Source organism: Notolepis coatsorum, assembly GCF_963971535.1.
Source record: "Notolepis coatsorum genome assembly, chromosome: 14".
In the NCBI taxonomy this organism is placed as follows: domain Eukaryota; kingdom Metazoa; phylum Chordata; class Actinopteri; order Aulopiformes; family Paralepididae; genus Notolepis; species Notolepis coatsorum.
The window spans coordinates 30,446,594-30,465,869 of NC_140178.1; the positions used below are offsets into that span (position 1 = coordinate 30,446,594).

Genomic DNA, 19,276 nt, shown 5'->3' on the forward strand with positions numbered 1-19,276 from the left:
TTAAAGCCCTGTCCCCGAAGGTCCGCAACCTGGCTTGTGTGGGATGGTAAGTAAGCCTGTGTCAATGTGTTATCCTTACTTGTCTTATTGTTGTGATTTTATATGCTGTGTGATTTTATATGCCTTTTTTTTTTTTTTGCTTAACTCTGTATGTACACTCAACGTGACTGTAAATGAGGGAAACCTCAGTTGCCTTTCGAGTTTAAATAATGGTTTGAAATGAAATGAAAAGATATCCATCTGACCCCAACCTCCAATAAGATACTGATTGATTGATTGAATCGATTGATTGAAAACTTTAATGAACAGATTGCAGAATGGGTACAGTACAGTACGGCTCAATACACACAATTGTTAAGGAGAGGCAGACCAGAGAAAGACTTTTGTCTTGTTTACATCCTGGCCTGGCCTGGCCATGTGGCAATAAAAGGAACTTGAACTTGAACATCAGGGTCCCCCATTTTCAATTCCCCCATTTTCAATACTCACAGTGTTACTCCGAGTGAGGACTGTCCACCACTATGTGAGGCTTGGGGGACGTCGCTTCGGCAGCCTTTGACACGTACGTGTTAATTGCTTTCTCCTGGAGGGGGACAAAAAGATTATGACGTGATGATTCTGTTGTAGTCGAGGTATGGTATATATATATATATTTCTCCATATAAGTGATTTGATTTTGATTAGAGATTCAGAATCAAATGAATGATGTAATATTCAGGAGAAAGCGACAGCAACAGGAGCGGATGTTTAACGGTAAAATAATTGTTCTGAAGTGTAAGATGGACATGGTGCCACACTCTCTCCATAACTTTCACAGTTTATTTAATTCAGATTCAGATTCCTTTATTGTCACTTATTTTAGTACTTCACAGCAAGAAGAGTGAAATTCTATTTATTGTGGTCCCTCGACCATAGCAGCTTCCAATTAGCATAGAATAAAATAAGATGACTAAAATAAAGATTACTATACAGTTCTAAAAAGCATGCAGTGTAATACAATACATTTAGCATAGAATAAAATAAAATAAGATGACTCAAATAAAGATTACTATATACAGTTCAGTGCAGATCAGGATGTATATATTATACTATATACAATTTTTATAACAAAATGCTATGTACAGTTCCAAAAAAAGGATTCGGATATATTAAGTGCTGTAAGTGGTATTTCTTTGTTAAAATGTGTTAAATAGCTCTACATTCTCATTAAAAATGTTGGTTGTATGGTAGTCTACTGACAACTTGTATGTGTATTGTGCTTTGTTATGTATATGTTTTGACATAATTCGTGCTTGCCTTCTTGGCCAGATCACCCTTGAAAAAGAGACCTCGGTCTCAATGGGTTTTTATTTCTGGTTAAATAAAGGTTTGATGATGATGACATTCCAACAGCCATCACTGATATAGAGTGTGTGGTCAGTAACATGAGTCGCCCAGTCCCTCCGCTCTGCAGTAAACACAAAATAAAGCTTCTGGTATCCCCTTCCCACTTTATCCAACCAGGAGAGAGAACCCTAGATATTTGTACCCATGTCAATAAATCTTGCCAAGCCAGATTTGCTTACTGCACTGGTGGATTACTTAACTTGTTTAAAGCTTAAAACCAGTTTTTATTTAAAATGTTTGCAGTGTGGAATTCTCTCTCCTGATTGGATAAAGTGAGAACGGGATACCAGAAAATCAATTTTGTGTTTACTGCAGAGCGGAGGGACTGGGAGACCCACGTTACTGTTATATCAGCGATGGCTGTCGGAGTGTAGAGATATTATTTTAACATGTAACATGTAACACATAACACCACTTATTTCACTTACAGCCCCTTTAAAAACATGACATTTCAGAGCGAGGATGCCTTATGTCCAATGAAAATCCCCTTGGCCGAAGCGTCATGTTTTTTTTTTTACAGTAAATATATATCCTAATTAAATCAACCTTGAAACGTATCGAGACCAGTCTTGCGCTAATGTAAAGAATAAACAGGATAGTACAGACACATAGACAGGTTTCCAGACCACAAAGACATTACCTCAATCAGCTGATGCCAGTGCTCTATGGGTTTGCGCGGATTGGCCAGCATGGCTGTCCAGTGCTCCCTCCCTGGACCCTCGGCGTCACTGCCCACGCGGCACATACCGATGACCTCATTATGACCAATACTGAGACACAGAGGGAGGGAGGGGGACACAAGGAGAGCAACATGGAGGATGAGACAAATGAGAGAGCAAAGGGAGAGAGAGAGAGAGAGAGAGAGAGAGAGAGAGAGAGAGAGAGAGAGAGAGAGAGAGAGAGAGAGAGAGAGAGAGAGAGAGAGAGAGAGAGAGAGAGAGAGAGAGAGAGAGAGAGAATATAGAATGGATGAGGGACAGAGATGGAGAAAGAGGGAATACAGAATAGATGAAGGGGAGAGAGAGAGAGGAAGAGAGAATATAGAATAGATGAGGGACAGAGATGGAGAGAGAGGGAATACAGAATAGATGAAGGGGAGAGAGAGAGAGAGAGAGAGAGAGAGAGAGAGGAAGAGAGAATATAGAATAGATGAGGGGGAGAGATGGAGAGAGGGAATACGCAATAGATGGAGGGAGAGAGAGAGGTGTGAGAGATGGATAAGGACATAATGGAACGGAGAGAGAGAGAGAGAGAGACAGAGCTTGTGAGGAACAGGCAGAGAGGGCCTCATTTATCAACCCTGCGTACTGGGAAAAGCATGCAGCAGCATCAGAGGTCGGATGCTGAATAGCAAGCCGCAAATAATATACAGAGAGGCCCCCGATGCAAAGGTTGTGTGCTAGTGGAAAGCAGGAACACACACACACAAAAACACACACCTATAGAAATGCCAATAAAGGTCTGAGTACCTAGACGGGCACTTATGCACACACACATACACATAGACACGAGCACTGGTGACTTGGACTTGGACTTGAGCATTCGGACTCGGAAGGTGCAGACGAGGACTCAGTTAATTGATAAATAGTTATTTTAGTATACATTTTTTTGGTAATAGGCCCTAATCATTTGGCATAATATATTGATGGCTAGTGCATTTGTTTGGCTATTGTGTCACAAAGTAAATAAACTCCCTTTGAAATGGTGACCGCTGTGTCATTTATGTTTAATGTAGAGCTTTTTTTATTAGTATGTCAGCTCTTTGACTGCCAGAGTGGAATGGACTCAACCTTGATGACTCAGACTTGAACTCGGACTAGGGTAACAGGGACAAAACCGCTCTCAAAGAGCACCTATGGGTGACTGCAATTAGAAACTGTCTCCAGTAAATGTCCAAACCCCCCCACCCAACCCCCTCCAATGTACAGTTTCTTCCCGTCGAATGTTTATATTTTTCTTGTAAGATCTCTTTCTCTTAAACAGTACTGTATATTGTGTATATGTCTTATATGTCATAAATGTCTTGATGAATTGAAAATGGGGGACCCTGATGTCTGCATCCTCTTAACAGTTGTTTGTATTGATAATTGAGCCGTACTGTATTGTACCCATTCTGCAATCTGTTAATAAAGTGTTCAATCAATCAATCAATCAGACTCGGACTCAGACTCGACTCTGGCTCTCCATTGGTGCCTCGGACTTGGACTCAAACACTGGAGATTTAGTGACTCGACTACAACACTGCATAGCAGCGAGCGCCCAGACAGACAGGAAGACGCTGGCAGGCAGCCTCTCACCACCAGACACTACTGCCTTTAGTATTAGCATAAGTCATGCTTATTCACCAGGCGCCCCATCCTCTATGTAAAACAGAAGCTCTCCACCAGGAGTCTGAGTCATGAGGTTCACTCATCGTGTTCACTGGAGCGGCGGTGGGGATCAAACACAGTGGCTCAAACAGAAACAACAGCAAACGTTACCCCCCCCCCCCCCCGATGTGCTACAACGCCCTACATGCAGATATCAATAAGCGAGGCTGCATCATGATCAATGCCGTTAGCCAAAACGTTGCCGCGCAATTTTGGCGGCATAATGGGAAAGGAATGAGCGCTCGACAGCTGTGAGTACTACAGTCTTGAGTGCATAGTAGTATAGACATATTCGCATAGTACAGTAAGTAGTAGTATAGGCAAGATAGTAGCAAAGTGCATAATAGTAAAAGACAAAGGTTAGTATTTTTGAAATGATATTGAAATGATTGTGTGTTTTTAGTCGATGGTGGAAAATGGTCTGTTTAGCTTCATATTCTACAAATTTTCGAGGCAGAGTAATCCAAATGTAATCAGATTATGTTACAGAGTTGGTGTAGTCCAATGAATTACATTACTGATTACAAGCAGGCAATCAGTAACCTGTAACTGATTACACGTTAAACGTATCATTATTACAAAGCTACTACAGAAGGCGGTTCATTGTCATGTCTAACTTTGCCTAGTTACACATCTTGGCGTGAAATCTGGACATTTGAACTGAATTACGGGAGTGCGGTCCGACATCTTCAAAAAAAATCAACTGTTTGGAACCTAGCACCCTTCAGGGCCTTTGCAGGAGGGGACTATCGGGGAGTGACCACTGACCACATTGCCCACAGAATTCTCATTTTACACTTTAAAAGCAACCTTCCCCGAATTATACAGTTACAATACCACAGAAACCCACTGGCGCCAATCGACCCATCTCCTACCCCGGTCTCTTCCCCCTCTCCTCCAATCGCAACGGTCGCCTCGGCTGTCAGAGGGAAGCGACGGTTGCGACTGGAGGATCGAGAAAATAGGGGGCGGGGCTCGAGATGGCTCCGTTCCCGTCTCTCACCAGTCGTAGTCCATCACGGCGATCATGATGGACACGCTCTCGATGTTCTCGTTGGGTATGTCAAACACCAGCGCCTCGTTGTAGGTAGGATTCAGCGTGTTCTTCTTAATGGACGTCTTCCTCTTTTTTAGCCTGCGTCCGTCACAGATCAGAGACGCCTTTACGTACGGGTCTGAGAGAGAGATCGAGGGAGGGAGGGAGGGAGGAAGTAAGAGAGAGAGAGATGAAGGAGATACTCTAGAGGAAGTTATTAAGTATTAAGCTCACAGATGTCTGTCTCTGTGAGGCATAAAAGGCATGAACATTGAGTCACCTTGGCCAAGCTGGATTAAGGACTTGAAAAGAGAACCCAACATAGGTGGTAACTTCAGTTATCCATTCAATGCAAGCCTTTTGTAGTGTAGCAGCAGTGAGGGGAAATTCTCAAAGTAGATTCTTGTGCTTTTTTTTTGGCATTTACTGTACAATCTGCCCTCACTAATAATGGTGCGTTGGTCGTTATCGTTTCATATGGCTTTTAATCAGGGAGACGTCACGCTGGTGTCGGAGCACCCTGTTCCCCCAGCAGATTAATAACTCAAAATTAGCCTTTCGTTAATTAAAATATTATCATCAGCGACTGCACTTCTGGTCATCAATCATATAGAGATTGTTGTTGTTGTTGTTTTGCGTTGCATTACGCAGTTCGACTTTGATGGATTCTGTGTTTGCTGCGTTGCAACATTTACATTTTCTGGAATAACTTTATTTTCTTCTTATTCTTCATCGTAATAAATACGCTTTCGGTGGTAGCCGTTTTTGGAACGAATAGACATTGTCGCTTGAGGCGATACACACAGAACTTATAAATACTAATCCTTTTACCCTCTGTCGCTGCGTTTATTCCAAGACATCGACTTCCAGCAGTGGCTATATCCTAGTAGCCGTGGCACGTGATGTTTGTGAACAGAAGATGCCTCAAAGGTACAACACATCCTAAATTACCTTTTTTTCCCTTTTTGGCCACCTGTGCCACAAAGCAGCCAGACTGCATGCTGGGAGATAGCAGCGCTTTATAAAGCCTTAACCCTTTCACTACCACACTACAGAAGGTTAACCTTTCACTACCACACTACAGACGGTTAACCATCTGTAGTGTGGTAGTGAAAGGGTTAACGTAAGGTTATGTATATAACCAAGTTCTATGAATTCTGGTCTAGTCTGCACTGACTTCACTTCGTGCACGTGCACTGAATAAAAAATTCCTTTACATACCAACATTCGTCTGGCCACACCCCTATCCGCTTACCTTCATAAGCAGGTGTGTGGTCACCTACTCGCCTCCTTCCCAAACGTTCACCACAAGGCGAGATCAAGGGCCGCAGCGGCGTCCTGACGCTGAGCGTCACCAGAATTCATAGAACGTGGTTATATACATAACCTTACGTTCTATTTCATTCTGGCCTCCGCTCACCGTCAGTCTGCACAAGAGGAGCTGAGCGGAAGCCAGAAGCTCGACAAATGTACCCCGCTGAGGCCCCCCACAACCATCAGACCGGGGAGGACCGAGCCCCCCGACCCTCCCTAATGGAGGGATACCCTCCCTATTGGAGGACGGGAGGGAGACGGATCCGACCGTGCGAAGAGGAACTCGAGCAACTCAACGCACAGGGTGAGCAGACCGTGGCTTGACCCCACGACTACGCACACGCACAACCCGCATGCCACCAGGGAACGAACGGAAGGAACAACCCTCGTTACTGCCCCCAAAATCACGGGGTCAAGAGCAAATTCAACCCCGTGGCAAGGCCGTAGCAGCGGAGCGCGAAGGAAGACCCAGACCCACTGAAGGGACTGGATCCCCTGGAAAAAGGGGGCCCGGAGAGGTCAATGACGCCAGGCATCAAGACCCCACCAGGCGGTCACTTAGTGACACCGCCCCCCACATCGCCAGCGTATTCGGACAAGGCCCCTCCAAGAGCGGGCCCTTTCCCCCCATTAGTACGCCGCCTGGCACACTGACCCTGCAACACAGGCAGTCAGCATGGTCGTAAAGCATTCAAAAGGTTAACCAACGGAAGCAGGCAGCGCACCGGGGAAACCAGGCAGCAGGCTGTAGACCCGAGCCTGGAGCACTGCGGACGAGACAGGCGCCAAAGGGGTCAACTGAAAACAGCCCCCCGGCGGAAGGGGCGTATGCTGGCATTGTTGCGCAGCATAGCATAACAAAGCCTCCATCAAAAAAAAACCACCCAGAGGGGTCGAGGCAGAGAAGGCTGACACGATTGGCAGACGTCATGAACGTGCAGGGGCACACTCAACCGGGTAACCCGGGAGTTGACTCTGCTCCAACACACCAGGGAATCAACCACCCTCTTGGTACCACATACGGTGGTTGTTCCTATAACCCCTCAAGAAAAAAGGGTTATCCCAGGCCTACGGTTTCAACAAAACATTACTTCGGACCGGGCCCGGCGGCTCGGGAAGCACACAGGGTTACCAAAGGAGGTCCAGAAGACCACCCCAACAGCCCCCTCTTCGCCATGCGTGAGAGAGGAGCGAAAGAAAGGAGAACCAGCCACTTATAATAGTGCCAGGTACAACGTGTACCCAACAAAGGGTCTCCATAACGCCTAACCCTGTGACACCCGGGCCGACCCGGCATTTTTCCCCCCGAAAAAAGCACAAGTCCCTCAGGGTACCAGAACAGCAGATCTGCATCCCCGGCGGACAACGGGTTAACTGACCTGGACTAGCGCAACCAGAACCAGTCCCGTGCCCTAACCACGCCGACATGCCCACTCCAGGAGAGGGGGTAGGTATGGGTGTCGATCTAAAACATGAAAAGAGGGCGCCACCCAGACGGTCCCATTCGTACCGCGCTCAGTGGCCCACCCCAAGGGCGTGAGACCCCTCTACCTATGTTCTGATCTATTCCGTTAACATCCCCCAGATATGAACAAGAATCCGTCGAGACCCAGTAACAGGCTCTCGGAAGAGGAAAAAATCCCCCATCCCAGTTGCCCTATAAAAACGCTGTTTTAATAACAAACAACCAACTAGCCTCCTGCATGATTCTCAACAGAAACACCTCGAGCCAGCACTATGTATGCGTCGAGACCCAACACATCAATGGATAGTCTAATCAGACACCAACATTGGTCCTTCATGTCGCCTGGGAGAACGACAAGAAGTTTGTCGTGCTTCATATTCTCCACTCTTTTTATTATTAAAAAAGAAAGAAACACCGACTGACATGAATCCCACGTGACGCAGCCGAGGGTAATTTTTTTTTACATTTTTACACCCTTACCACAGAGGAGAGACGGAACTCCTCAGAGAGACTTCCCACGTGAGCCATAGATTGAAAAGTCACGGTAACATTGAGTCATGTGACCAACCGACTCAAGTTACACGTATATCGAGCGTAGTAGAACAGTAAGTTCTTACGCTCTGCCCCGACAACTTGACAACAACAGACCCTACATACGGGTCTAAACTTACGGAAGCCGTCGTCCAATAGAAACGTGCCTAGTGACGTTTGCTATGACGGGGGGAAACCCAAGACTCAACCGCCTGTGATAGGTGCGGAGTCTGGGAAACCCTTCCCCCCCCCCCCCCGTGCCAAGCTGCCTAACAGCTTGGCATTGACCGAATGAAAAGAGAGTCCAATAACCCCCTGACCAATCAGAAGAGGGAAGGAGGGGTTTATCCGGTACCCCCTCGCAAGCCCAACCCTTGCATACGACAACAACAACAGCCATATGATACCTTCAGTAGCAATGCTAATGAATAGCGCAAGCTAATTCAATGCATGCTAGCCACAGACACATCTGTGAACAGGGTTTATAGCAAGGCCAAGTTGTGTATGTGTGAACCCGACACCCGTATCTATGTTGTAAGACACAGAAAAATCTGATAGAGAGAGAGAGCGGCTGAGCCGCGGTACGTTTTCATACGAACATTACTGCAAACCAACACAATAGTGTTGCAGCTCAATATCACTGTTTAAGAAACAGAGCATACAACTAACCTCTACTTTTATGTGAAGATTCAGGTCGAGGCAGAAAAAACCCTTTTTCAACCGAGTGTAGGCTGCAGGCCTTGCTTAAGCTCTAACATGAATGTAACATCTAGCCCTCCTATCAAACCCATACTAGCGAAAGATTCACACGTTGCATCCCCATCATATGTTTGGTGAATAAACACACAGTTTGTTAACAAAAAATACAGTCCCTCCCTTAGGAGGGACTCTTTATTTCTCTCAACAAAATCATAGTAGGGCCGGGAAGGGAACAGGGGGGGACCACAGAGGGAAAAAGTCAATTATTTTAGCGACGCCTGCCATGAGCCGCTCGGGGTTTTCCACCCCGACGCTGAGCGGAGGCCAGAATGAAATAGAACCTTCTGTAGTGTGGTTGTGAAAGGGTTAACCCTTTGGCGTGTGGCAGTGAAAGGGTTAACCTTCTGTATTGTCGCAGTGAAAGGGTTAACCCTTTGGTAGTGTGGTAGTGAAAAGGATTAACCTTCTGTATTGTCGCAGTGAAAGGGTTAACCCTTTGTCGTGTGGCAGTGAAAGGGTTAACCTTCTGTATTGTCGCAGTGAAAGGGTTAACCCTTTGGTAGTGTGGTAGTGAAAAGGATTAACCTTCTGTATTGTCGCAGTGAAAGGGTTAACCCTTTGTCGTGTGGCAGTGAAAGGGTTAACCTTCTGTATTGTCGCAGTGAAAGGGTTAACGCTTTGGTAGTGTGGTAGTGAAAAGGGTTAACCTTCTCTATTGTCGCAGTGAAAGGGTTAACCCTTTGTCGTGTGGCAGTGAAAAGGGTTAACCCTCTGTATTGTCGCAGTGAAAGGGTTAACCCTTTGGTAGTGTGGTAGTGAAAAGGGTTAACCTTCTGTAGTGTGGTTGTGAAAGGGTTAACCCTTAGTCGTGTGGCAGTGAAAGGGTTAACCTTCTGTATTGTCGCAGTGAAAGGGTTAACCCTTTGTCATGTGGCAGTGAAAAGGGCTAACCTTCTGTATTGTCGCAGTGAAAGGGTTAACGCTTTGGTAGTGTGGCAGTGAAAAGGGTTAACCTTCTGTAGTGTGGTTGTGAAAGGGTTAACCCTTTGTCGTGTGGCAGTGAAATGGTTAACCTTCTGTATTGTCGCAGTTAAAGGATTAACCCTTTGGTAGTGTGGTAGTGAAAAGGGTTAACCTTCTGTAGTGTGGTTGTGAAAGGGTTAACCCTTTGTCGTGTGGCAGTGAAATGGTTAACCTTCTGTATTGTCGCAGTGAAAGGGTTAACCCTTTGGTAGTGTGGTAGTGAAAAGGGTTAACCTTCTGTATTGTCGCAGTGAAAGGGTTAACCCTTTGTCATGTGGCAGTGAAAGGGTTAACCTTATGTATTGTCGCAGTGAAAGGGTTAACCCTTTGGTAGTGTGGTAGTGAAAAGGGTTAACCTTCTCTATTGTCACAGTGAAAGGGTTAACCCTTTGGTAGTGTGGTAGTGAAAAGGGTAAACCTTCTGTATTGTCGCAGTGAAAGGGTTAACCCTTTGGTAGTGTGGTAGTGAAAAGGGTTAACCTTCTGTAGTGTGGTTGTGAAAGGGTTAACCCTTTGTCGTGTGGCAGTGAAAGGGTTAACCTTCTGTATTGTCGCAGTGAAAGGGTTAACCCTTTGTCATGTGGCAGTGAAAAGGGCTAACCTTCTGTATTGTCGCAGTGAAAGGGTTAACCCTTTGTCATGTGGCAGTGAAAAGGGCTAACCTTCTGTATTGTCGCAGTGAAAGGGTTAACGCTTTGGTAGTGTGGTAGTGAAAGGGTTCATCTGCTACCTGAGAAGCCAGTGAGGTCCATGGCCTTGAGGTTGGTGGCCTTGATGACTGTGGCTGTGAGCCGTCCGGCGGTGGGCAGGTAACACAGAGAGAAGTTCAGCTCCCCGAGGTCAGCCTTCTCCTGTGAGGGGGCAGGTAACACAGAGAGAAGTTCAGCTCCCCGAGGTCAGCCTTCTCCTGTGAGGGGGCAGGTAACACAGAGAGAAGTTCAGCTCCCCGAGGTCAGCCTTCTCCTGTGAGGGGGCAGGTAACACAGAGAGAAGTTCAGCTCCCCGAGGTCAGCCTTCTCCTGTGAGGGGGCAGGTAACACAGAGAGAAGTTCAGCTCCCCGAGGTCAGCCTTCTCCTGTGAGGGGGCAGGTAACACAGAGAGAAGTTCAGCTCCCCGAGGTCAGCCTTCTCCTGTGAGGGGGCAGGTAACACAGAGAGAAGTTCAGCTCCCCGAGGTCAGCCTTCTCCTGTGAGGGGGCAGGTAACACAGAGAGAAGTTCAGCTCCCCGAGGTCAGCCTTCTCCTGTGGGCAGGTAACACAGAGAGAAGTTCAGCTCCCCGAGGTCAGCCTTCTCCTGTGAGGACACCAAGTTTACAGTTCAAGTTTGTTTATTAAATATCACACTAGAATACACGTACTTTACGGTGAAATGGTTGGTTCTGTATGAGCCCCTGAGAGTGTGCTTCATACAGTAAAAAAAAGTAAGTAAGAAAGTAAGTAAAAAGTAAGTTAAAAAAAAGTAAGTAAAGAGGAATATACAATATACCGGTACACATTATACAATATACAGTACAATATACAATCTAAAGTAGTAAACATTTGTAAACAGTGAGGTACAATGCAGAAAATGAGGTACAAAACTTTGAGGTAAGGTGCAATGGACCTGTCTCAAAACCCTGCCCCTTTTCTTGATCCTCCAATCACAACTGTCGCTTACCTCGGACAAACTTGGTTTGTCCGAGGTAAGCGACAGTTGTGATTGGAGGATCAAGAAAAGGGGCAGGGTTTGAGACAGGTCAATTGCAAATGAGGTATGAATGTAGTGCAAATCTCTTTAATAATAGATACATATAATGTAGTATTAAAGTGTCTAAAGTGAGTGTTAAGGTGAGTGTTTGTTTAAAAGTGAGTGTGTGCACGTGGATGTGTGTGCAATGAGTGTAGATGATGGGTTGTTACATGGAGTCATTGAGCATACATACACATTACCATTACATTTCATTTACATTAACATTAACATTTACATTACAAAATACATTTACATTTACATATACATTTAGTCATTTAGCTGACGCTTTTATCCAAAGAGACTTACAAATTCTATACAACAGGTCAGCAGGAAGGGTAAAACTCTTTCAGCTGAGTAACAATGTTCATCAAACAGTGTTGAACTTGAGTGCTATACAGTGTTGAGTGCCTAGTAGTATAGACATAGTAGTATAGTAGGTAGTAATAGGCAAGGACGATTATTTAGTGGAAAAGAGCATGATAGTAAAAGACAGTACGAAGGTTAGTGTTTTTTCAGTTTTTCCCCCTCTCCTTCATTTCAGATAGACAGACAGACAGACACAAAAATCGCTAAATTTCCCTCGGGATGAATAAAGCATTTCTATTCTATTCTATTACAGTATATTCAAACACACAGGATTCACGGGTCAAAATGTGTTGCTCTCATCTTAAGAAGAGAGACCGCCGCAGCTACTTAAGACTGAGCAGGGTATTAACGGAGCGCTAGCTTTTGATTTGCTATCATTTACTTATTTTTTTACCCCCTGAAAAAAAAGAGGCACATCAGTGATTGGCACGGGCTCACGACGGGCATCCTAATCTGAGCGTTTAGACAGAGGGGATCAGCCGTGAACGAGTCGTATGTCAATCTGTCGACGTCCCGGAGTGAATCTTAAATAGAGGTGACAACTCTCTGGGCTAGTTAAATCTCTCTCGTCTTCTCCCAACGCTGGTCCTCTCTCCTGTCTGTGGTCCGAGTGGCGCGGTGGGAATGTTACCGGAGAGCGGCATTCAGGTGACATTTAGCCGTAATGACACTTCAGTGGCACAGGTCCTCATTTATCAATATTCCCCGTACGGGGTCTGTGTGGAACTTTCAAAGACGCTGAAATGCTGAGTCAAAACTTTAATTTAATAAATTAAACATAGTGGCCAGAAACTTTTAAGACCCCGCTTCTGGCTAATTTGCTAATGGCCCTTCATTTCATATATCAAGAATGCTTTCTATACAAATGTGTTTGTTTTTATTGATAAATAAAAATTAATAAATAAAACACTGTAATAGATGCATTCTGGCAACTCTCTTGTGGCCTACAGAGATGCAATCGTCAGGGCACAGAATGTTCCCGGTACAGATTAGGGGGTGCACTGTTTAACAGCCAACACTGATTCTAACCTTTAATTATCGTCCAAAACGGTAGCACCGATCTAATCGATAAAAAACGGGAGCACCGATCTAATCGATTACTTTAACCTGAACAGTATAGACATTGAACTTTAGTTGGGTTTCAGTAGTCCGTTTCATTTCCCATCTAAGAGATCTAACATTCTCCCAAGTGCAGGAAATGTTCTGTATGGTTTGTAAAAAAAAATTGGGGGGGGGGTAAATGGTAAATGGTGAGTTTATACCACACACATGAGTGCATGCTTACCAACTGTCCGTCTGCAACACTACTATCACCAACATCTAAGAAGGGAGATCCCCCCTTGAATGGCCCTTCTAAGGTTTCTCTCCTCCACACCGCCTGTGGAGCTTTTTTCCCTATTGTTAGGTTTTAGTGAGTTTTTCCTTACCTTCGCGTGGGGTATGTCTGGGAGTGCTTGCATTCTTTCATTTATTTGCATTCATCTAAAAAATGTTTGGACCCTATTGTGTTCTTGTTCTGTTCTTGACTTATTGTTATGTTGTCTTCTTGACTTGTTTAAAGAAGACCTGTACGGCCCATGGGGACATTAACGTGTGTTGTCGGGCCCTATAAATAAATTTGATTTGATTTGATTTGATTTGATATATACCGCTTTTATCCAAAGTGCTTTACAATTTTGTTCCTCACATTCATTCATTGTTCCTTCACATTCTCACACCGACGGCGGAGGCAACCATGCCAGGTGCCAACCAGCTCATCGGAAGCAATTAGAGGTTAAGTGTCTTGCTCAAGGACACTTCGACACGCTGCCCGGGAGGAGTGGGAATCGAAACCAGGAACCATCTGAATACCAGACGACCTCTCTACCTCCTGAGCCACTGTCATGGGAATTCTTAAAGGCTGTTACTCCTGGTTTTAGTCTGGCTATCATTCTGGTGTTTCGATACCAACATTAGGAAACACATCCCCCCAGATGAGGATATTTGGGAAGAGGCTTGAGAGGGACCTGTTGTGGTATCATGACCCTGGCAGTGATCAGATAACATGTACTTTATTGTCCCCAGAGGGACATTTGTCTTGAACCCTGTACTGCAGTTTCACAGCAAAGGCATCATCACATACAACACAGTAAAAGGAAACAAAACACATTAACATCTCATTATAAATACATAGGGACATCGGGACCATCGGGCAGGCGTTACAAGTGCATCAAAGCCAGAACCAATAGACTCAGAGACTGTTTTTTTTCCACCGAGCAATCGCCACCTTGAACTCTGATATGCAACACCACCACCCCCTCTCCCCCCTCCTCCCACACTGTGCAATACATAGACCACCACTACTGTTTGACACTGTGATTGTTGTATATTCTGTATTGTTTAGTATTTTGACATTGTTTGTCTTTTTAATTTGTATAGTATTGTGATATTATGTTTCTTTTTTATTACTTGTGTGAACCAGCCCATGCGTTGAACGCCAAAAACGAGTATACTAGTTTTTATGTTTTTTTTTATTATTATGATACTAAACGGTCCCCCGGACCTTGTGTGTGATCCTGGTAACCCTGAGATAATTACAATTGAAATAAATGACGATCGAATCCCGATAGGTGGCAGTCTCGCCTACCTTTCGAGTACATGTTTTAGCTAGTAGGGCGGTGCTTGATCAAGCAACGGCTCTTTGTCTCACATGTCATGTTCAGTCTATTCGCCCAGTATATTCGCGCTGACCCTTTGCACACAAGACAAGAGCTACTGGACATTGGTTCACTTGTCGGATTACTGGATATTTCCATATTTTTCGATGGACCGAACGACATCGTCAGACCTCCGGGCACACCGGGTCTGTTTACATCGCCTCCCGGGAAAAAGAGGCCTCGTACGCGGCGAGGGATCTAAAGCAGAAGCGGGGCCACAGCGCTGGCGACTAGCGACTAGTTTCCTGTGGGGAGTTTTGCACTCGGGCAGCAAACTGACTCGGCAATGGCGATCGTGTGTAGCGAACTATTGGAGATTATTATGAAGAGGGAAAAAAGGCGATGATCCATCCATAAGGTGCGTTTTCACCAGACTCAGCATTTCTGTTAAATCATAATAATACTAAAGTCCAACCGGCCGAGGATGTAACGTTATCTGTTCACCGCACCCCACCGTCGCCAGAGCACTCCAGAGCCCGAATATTTCACTGAAATGTTCAGCGATAACGACACAGACAGCGAGATTACCGGAGTGCCGGAATGGATGCCAAGTCGAAAAGCTGGTAAGAATACCCATTGTGGTTTTGTGAATAGAACAATCTATGTATCAACATGAGGCATTGACCCTTGAACTGGAAATGTATTCGTGTCGAGCGACAAGCACGAACTGCACATGCTGCGCACAAAACACGCAATATCTCGCGTTCTAGAAAATGACCATGGATTTTTCTTAAACGGGGCACTCTTTAGCCGGGGGTTGCGCAGGAACGGATGTATGTAGAAACAAACGGTTTGTTCCCTGTTGGGAGTATAAATATAAGCATTTCAAATATATATATATAGAATATACGATGGGTCTACAGACATCGTTAAAACGGTCTGAAACGCTGGCGCCAGATATTAAAGATGGGAAAACAGCGTGGCAGTCAATGAGTTAAGTTCGAGTCCCTAATCTCGTTATGTGACATAGAACAATGACAATAAAGTATATTCTATTCTATTCCATTCTACATAGCCTTCGTGTAACAGTTTGCACGTAACACCTGCACGCACACATTCACCCACACACACTTACTGGCACTGTATTGCACAAACCCTATGGCCAGCCGCCTACAGTACAGGGGGCGTCCTTACCGCAGTGCCCTACAGTACAGGGGGCGTCCTTACCGCAGTGCCCTACAGTACAGGGGGCGTCCTTACCACAGTGCCCTACAGTACAGGGGGCGTCCTTACCGCAGTGCCCTACAGTACAGGGGGCGTCCTTAACGCAGTGCCCTACAGTGTAGGGGGCGTCCTTACTGCAGTGCCCTACAGTATAGGGGGCGTCCTTACCACAGTGCCCTACAGCATAGGGGGCGTCCTTACTGCAGTGCCCTACAGCATAGGGGGCGTCCTTACTGCAGTGCCCTACAGCATAGGGGGCGTCCTTACTGCAGTGCCCTACAGTATAGGGGGCGTCCTTACCACAGTGCCCTACAGTGTAGGGGGCGTCCTTACCACAGTGCCCTACAGTATAGGGGCCGTCCTTACCACAGTGCCCTACAGTATAGGGGGTGTCCTTACCACAGTGCCCTACAGTACAGGGGGCGTCCTTACCACAGTGCCCTACAGCATAGGGGGCGTCCTTACTGCAGTGCCCTACAGTATAGGGGGCGTCCTTACCACAGTGCCCTACAGTGTAGGGGGCGTCCTTACCACAGTGCCCTACAGTATAGGGGCCGTCCTTACCGCAGTGCCCTACAGTATAGGGGGCGTCCTTACCGCAGTGCCCTACAGTATAGGGGGCGTCCTTACCGCAGTGCCCTACAGTATAGGGGGCGTCCTTACCGCAGTGCCCTACAGTATAGGGGGCGTCCTTACCACAGTGCCCTACAGTATAGGGGGCGTCCTTACCGCAGTGCCCTCCACGATGTCCCTCCAGACGGGCTTGTCGTTGGTGCCCTCGCTGAAGTCCAGCAGGTTGTCCACCACCACCTGACCGATCAGGTCGTGTCGGGAGAAGCGGTCGAAGTCGTAAACGGAGAAGTGCAGCTTCCTGGAGTGAAGCTCGCTCAGCGGCACCCGAACTGGAACGTCTCGTTGAACACCGGGTTCAAGGTCTTCCTGTGAACCTGAGAGAGCAGAGAGAGAGAGAGAGAGAGAGAGAGAGAGAGAGAGAGCAGAGAGAGAATGGTGGTGTCACAGGAAGAGAGAGAGAGGATGTGTGTGTGTGTGTGTGTGTGTGTGTGTGTGTGTGTGTGTGTGTGTGTGTGTGTGTGTGTGTGTGTGTGTGTGTGTGTGTGTGTGAGAGAGAGAGAGAGAGAGAGAGAGAGAGAGAGAGAGAGAGAGAGAGAGAGAGAGAGAGAGAGAGGAGAGAGAGAGAGAGAGAGAGAGAGAAGAGAGAGAGAGAGAGTGGGGGGTGTCACAAGAGGATGTGTGTGTGTGTGCGTGTGTGTGTGTGTGTGTGTGTGTGTGTGTGTGTGTGTGTGTGTGTGTGTGTGTGAGAGAGAGAGAGAGAGAGAGAGAGAGAGAGAGAGAGGGGTGTCAGAAGGAAGAAGGAAGAAGGAAATAGAGAAGTAATAGGAGTTAGGGTCACAGGAAGAGAGACAGAGGATAGGTGTGTGTGCGAGAGAGAGAGAGAGAAAGAGAGAGACGAGAGAGTGAATAAGCATCACATTTTAAGCATCATACTGTATGAGCCATAATTTGTTTTCCAGTGTAATATTACTGCTGAAGGACATTCACTGGCAAAAATGATTCACAAATTACATTGTATGCCACGGGATATACTTAATTTTGTATTATTGCTTCAAAAAATACATATGACCAGGGGGTATTTCACGAAGCAGGTAGATAATGTGCTAGAATGAACTTGAACTCTATATTTTTCAATTTCACAACGCAATCTCAAGGTAGAGTCGGCTCCGAAACCATGGCAACACAATCCCCTCCGGCTGCCGCTCAGTTCACCTGCAGCCTGACTTCATACCTCGACTTATTAAATAACCGAGGCCATCTGACTCACCAGGGCCTCCTGATAAAGTTCCATCTTTCAACCCCACCATGTCATTAATATTTAGGCCCATTAATACACGAGTAATGATTCATATTTACCCTTACATTGTAACATTGTTATCGTATTTCAATGCATTATACATATGTTCTTATTCATTATTTATCTACCCTCTGTCTTTTAGTTTAATCATTCCATCTCCAAGATCAACCTTTTAGCGACCGGACCTAAATTAATTCAATATGACATAAGTGATTTTATAGATGGTTGTCAGTACAATGTCCATTACTGAAATGTTTCAAGATTAGTGAAAGCATTATATAAATGTTGTCACTGGCATCGTTCCAAATCCAACTTTTAGCACCGCGCCGCTCGTATCGTGGTTCTAGCTATGCAGTCGGATGCAGAAGCTGTGCCTCTAATACCTAGAAATTCATCCACTCAACCTATTTTTTTCATTTCAAAATAATCTTCAGGTGACAATAACATCACCCATGAAATACCCATAAGATTGTTCTGTCAAAGTCATCAGCGAGGGCTCTCTCTCTCTGGTCTAAGGCATCGGTTTTAAAATATCCCGAGATGTCAAGTGTGCGGTTGAAATTCAAGAAACATTCAGCCTCTTAACGGCGGAGAAACAGTAGCGCGTAAACGATTCAGCTGCTCACACGTCTCCACAGCCGCAGGAGCCTCTGTGACACAAGGGGAGGGGCCTCTGTGACACAAGGGGAGGGCCTCTGTGACACAAGGGGAGGGGAGGGGCACCTTTCACACCTTGTTGACTCTACACTCAACTGACAGCCGTTCTGTCTGAGTTAATAGTCTGATGAAAAAAAAAAAGAAAACTAGATCATTATCCCTTTTGATAATTTCAACAAAAATGTCAACAAACCGAATTTAGCAAGTTGAGACGACTGAAGCCTGCTTCTGCGAGTGTAGTGGACGTGAGCAGGGGTGACAGTGCTGGGCAAACGCGGTCAAACGACGTTTTGGGCTTCGTCACTGAGGTGCGCGCATCCTATTATTATGCAAAGTCTAGGTGGTAAGTGCCGGCCGGCCACACAAAAATGACTCGTCGCGGCACTTATCACCTAGACTTTGCATAATAATAGGATACCGACAACCAAATACAAGCCCTGTAGGTGGGGGGTTGCTTGATCTCTCGACTGGAAGGATGAGACAAGGTGTATCGTCTGTTCTGTGCGCAACCGAGGGAACATGTATGAGCGGGAGCGCGCGTGCGCAGGCGTTTGGCCTTCGCCCATATTACGACTGCACCCCTGGACGTGAGGGTGAGTGTGTGTGTGAGTGTGTGTGAGTGTGTGTGAGTTGAGTGTGAGGGTGGGGGGGGGGGGGGGGTGCGGTACCTTGGTCTGAAACTTCTTCTTCCTGTCTGGCAGTAGGTAGATCTTCACGTAGGGATCGGAGAAAGCCGTTGGCGTCTTTAGCGGGCAGGTCCAGGGCTTTCAGGATCTTCACCACCAACTGCTCCGTGCTGACAGAGGAATACGGAGACAAGTTGATACACACACACACACACACACACACACACACACACACACTCACACACACACACACACACACACACACACACACACACACACACACACACACACACACACACACACACACACACACACACACACACACACACACACACACACAGACA

The 19,276-nt window shown here is 46.1% G+C and overlaps 1 protein-coding gene across 1 annotated transcript in view; it reads right to left on the bottom strand.

The window, feature by feature from the left end:
- Positions 1-487: 487 nt before the first annotated feature.
- Positions 488-19,276, bottom strand: part of syt3 (synaptotagmin III) — a gene marked incomplete at its 5' end in the record, with an annotated part of 20,974 nt that continues 2,185 nt past the window's right edge. The window contains 8 exon segments of the mRNA XM_084329068.1: positions 488-583; positions 2,027-2,156; positions 4,759-4,930; positions 10,554-10,674; positions 16,509-16,675; positions 16,678-16,726; positions 18,975-19,037; positions 19,039-19,102. Of these exon segments, the coding sequence (XP_084185194.1) occupies positions 494-583; positions 2,027-2,156; positions 4,759-4,930; positions 10,554-10,674; positions 16,509-16,675; positions 16,678-16,726; positions 18,975-19,037; positions 19,039-19,102 (856 nt within the window). The 3' untranslated portion in view covers positions 488-493.